Source organism: Rhagoletis zephyria, unplaced genomic scaffold (assembly GCF_001687245.7).
Source record: "Rhagoletis zephyria isolate East Lansing unplaced genomic scaffold, Rhagoletis_zephyria_1.1 Rzeph_scaffold_02930, whole genome shotgun sequence".
NCBI lineage: Eukaryota > Metazoa > Arthropoda > Insecta > Diptera > Tephritidae > Rhagoletis > Rhagoletis zephyria.
This window is the reverse complement of record NW_016160014.1, coordinates 47,295-50,613: the sequence shown is the minus strand read 5'-3', so window position 1 is coordinate 50,613 and position 3,319 is coordinate 47,295. Positions and strand designations below refer to the sequence as shown.

General features: G+C 45.0%; 1 protein-coding gene across 1 annotated transcript; it reads right to left on the bottom strand.

The window, feature by feature from the left end:
* Window positions 1-1,085: 1,085 nt before the first annotated feature.
* Window positions 1,086-3,019, bottom strand: LOC108368041 (uncharacterized; the record flags this gene model as incomplete). The annotated part of the gene is made up of 1 exon (XM_017622782.1): window positions 1,086-3,019. A coding segment is annotated over exon 1 (1,934 nt), but the record flags the coding sequence as incomplete, so codon positions are not given.
* Between the last annotated feature and the right edge of the window lie 300 nt (window positions 3,020-3,319).

Here is a 3,319-nt window from a genome sequence, read left to right as displayed (position 1 = left end):
TAATCAAACGGCTTAGTAGGATTGCAGCGATGTGGGGGAAGGTTTCCCATTAATTGCATGAGTGTTGGGGGGTTTTGCCTGAAACATTTTACACATCTATGAATATGTTGCTTAACAGCTGGCCGAGCTTTGATAATCCAATAACGCTGTCTTAAAAAGTTGAGAGTCGCCTGAGTACCTCCATGCAACGTGGATTCATGAGCATGCGTAATTAACAGCTTTCTCAGTGCTCCATCTTGTGGCAGAATTATTGGATAACGTTCTCATGCAGAAAGAAATCGTGCATTCTGCAGTCGTCCATTTAGTCGAATGATACCATCTTCATCAATGACTGGGTTAAACTGGAGAAGTTTGCTCTTCATGCTGATCGGCTTATTCGTGCGAAGACAAGAAAGTTCATTATTAAAATGTGTGTGTTGAACGTACCTGAGCCACAGCTTCAATGCTTCTGTTCGTTCTCCTGCAGAACACCATGGAGTCGTTTCGTGGGTTTTTTCATCAACGCTGCTATGAACCGTTGCATAAACGCGGTAACTGCTAACAATTTGTTAAGGTCTGAGTACTTAGAAAGGAGCGTGGCCAGAACCGACGGAGGTTGATGTGATGGCATTGTAGCCAACGACACCACAGTTGCTTCAGTCCTGGCTGGCCCGATGGAAGGTTGTGTGGGCCATTGATGAGAGTGACAACGAAGCCATTGCGGTCCGTCCCACCAAATAGAAAGCTCCTTCAGTTGCGATGGCATAAATCCCCGAGATGCTGCGTCCGCAGGGTTACTGGCGGTTGGCACATATTTCCAAGAGTCAACAGATGTGATTGCCTGGATTTTACTTATGCGATTACTGACATATTGTTTGTATTTTCCAGGATTTGATCGGATCCAGCTGAGAACTGTTTTTGAATCAGACCAACAGTATGTTTGAAGGTATGGTAGTTGAAGTGTTTCCGAAAGCTTGGTCGCAAGCTGGGCTGCCAGCAGAGCTCCATTTAGTTCCAAACAGGGAATTGTTATTTTCTTCAAGGGGGCGATTTTTGTCTTCGCAGCCAAAATGGCAACATGTACGTTTCTCGGCGCTGTGTCGAACCTGAGATATGCTACCGCAGCATATGCTATGGCGGACGCATCGGAAAAGACATGCAGTTGGTAACCTCTAGAGTTAGGTTCTACACCGAGCCACCTTGGAATTCTAAGACGCTCAACTTCACCTAGCTCCTTTCGAAACCGTTGCCATTCTTGCTGAAGTGGTTCGGGAATTGGGTCATCCCAGTTTAAACCGGCCACCCACAACTTCTGACACATAGCTTTTCCAGTTACAGTTATCGGCGCTAGTAACCCTGGAGGATCGTAAATTTTACCGATGTCTGATAATTGCTGCCGTTTGGTGATTTGGGTTGTTAATGGACTCAAGCTAACCTTATATGTCAAAGAGTCTGAATCACAGAGCCAATAAATGCCAAGAGCTTTAGTTGTACGGTCCAGGTTGAGGTTGCAACAAATAGTATTCTCTTTGTCATCTGCACTTAACCGCTGCATGAAGTCTACAGCGTTTGAGCTCCACTTTCGTAGGACGAAACCACCTCTTTGGAGTAACTGTCGCAGTTGGTACTGGATTTCCAAAGCAGCATCGACGGAGTCAGCTCCATGCAAACAGTCGTCTACGTAAAATGATTCTCGCAAGACCTTAGACGCCTCAGGATAAGTTGACTCTTCATCATCAGCTAATGTTTGCAGCACTTTAATTGCAAGATATGGTGAGCAATTTAAACCGTACGTGACTGTTAGCAATCGATAGGCTGCTGGCTCTCCTTCTGTACCTCTCCATATAATACGCTGCATGTCAGCGTAATCACGGCTGACCAGAATCTGCCGATAACACTTTTCTATATCTGCCATGAAACCAATGCGGTGAAGCCGCCATCGAATAATTATTTGGCTTAAATCGCCAACATGAAGACAGTCGTTTAGTGAGATGTTTTCTATAGTTTTACGGGATGCATTGAAAACTGTGCGCAATTTGGTGGTTGAGCTCGATTCCTTGTACACCCCATGATGCGGAATATAGCAAACAGTTCTCGGCTCCTCGTTTTCAATTACCTTCTCCATGTGCCCTAAAGCCAGGTACTCTGTCATGAACGTGGTGTACAAATGATCCATTTCAGGGTCATTTCGAAGCCTAGCTTGTTGAGACCGAAACAATTTAATTGCGTCAGCTTTCGAGTTGGATAATTTTGTAAGATCACAATCGGCTTTAAACGGATACCGAATTTGATACCGCCCTGAGCTAGTTCGCTGAACAGTGTCTTTAAAAAACTCTTCGCAGAATAATTCGTCTTGTGTCATTTTAGATGGAGGTAGTATCTCATCAAATTCATGAAATTTCCACATCTGCTGAACTAAGCTGCTCAGGTCATCAGTGGTTGTTGCCGTGAAATGTGTTGTACATAGTTGGGGAGATGCAGAGCAGGGTATGCGTCCGTAGATAACCCAGCCAAGATACGTATTTTGTGCTATGGCCGAACCGCAGGCAGTGTGCTTGATCCCACCTTTTACTAAGAGACCGTAGAGGTCTGCGCCAATGATGACGTCAATTGAGCAAGGCTCGTAGAAATTAGGATCTGCTAGTGTGAGATCTAGAAGGTCGATATAGGGCTTTGGATTGACTCCCTTCAATGGTAGGAGATTTCCCAAACTTGGTAGGATGAGTTCAGAGCAATTGACACTAAACTCCGGGTCTGTAAATGAACGTAGAGTGTATGTGACTATACCCTTTGAGTCACCAACGCTGTGACCGCCAAGACCGGTGATGGGAATTTGCAACCGGTTCCTACGAAGTCTTAATTGTTGAGGGGTATGCTCGCTTGTGAAGGATGCTTGCGAACCATTATCGAGTAATGCTCGAAGTTTTATGTACTGTTCAGTCGAGGACTGCGCTTTAATATAAGCCGTAGTCAGCAAAACAGCTGAAAGGCAGGTTTCAGCATAGCTCGCGAGTCGGTTAACGCTGTGGTCTGGACACATTTGAAGTGCAGCGACGCTACTACGTTGAAGCGACAAGCTATCATGAAGAAGTGTGTGGTGCTTCTGCGAACACCTCAGGCAGGTGTATGAGGATTGACACTCGTTTGTAGAGTGAGTTGCTTTTACACAATTTTGACATAGTTTGAACTTTAAAGTTGGTTCAAGCTTCGTTGCTGGTTCTTTCCTTTTAAACTCAGCGCAATACATTAACGCATGCTTACCTGAGCAACATAGGCAACGACCTACATTGGTCTGATGACTGCGAATGGAAGTCAGAGCTGTTGACTAATTAATAGATGA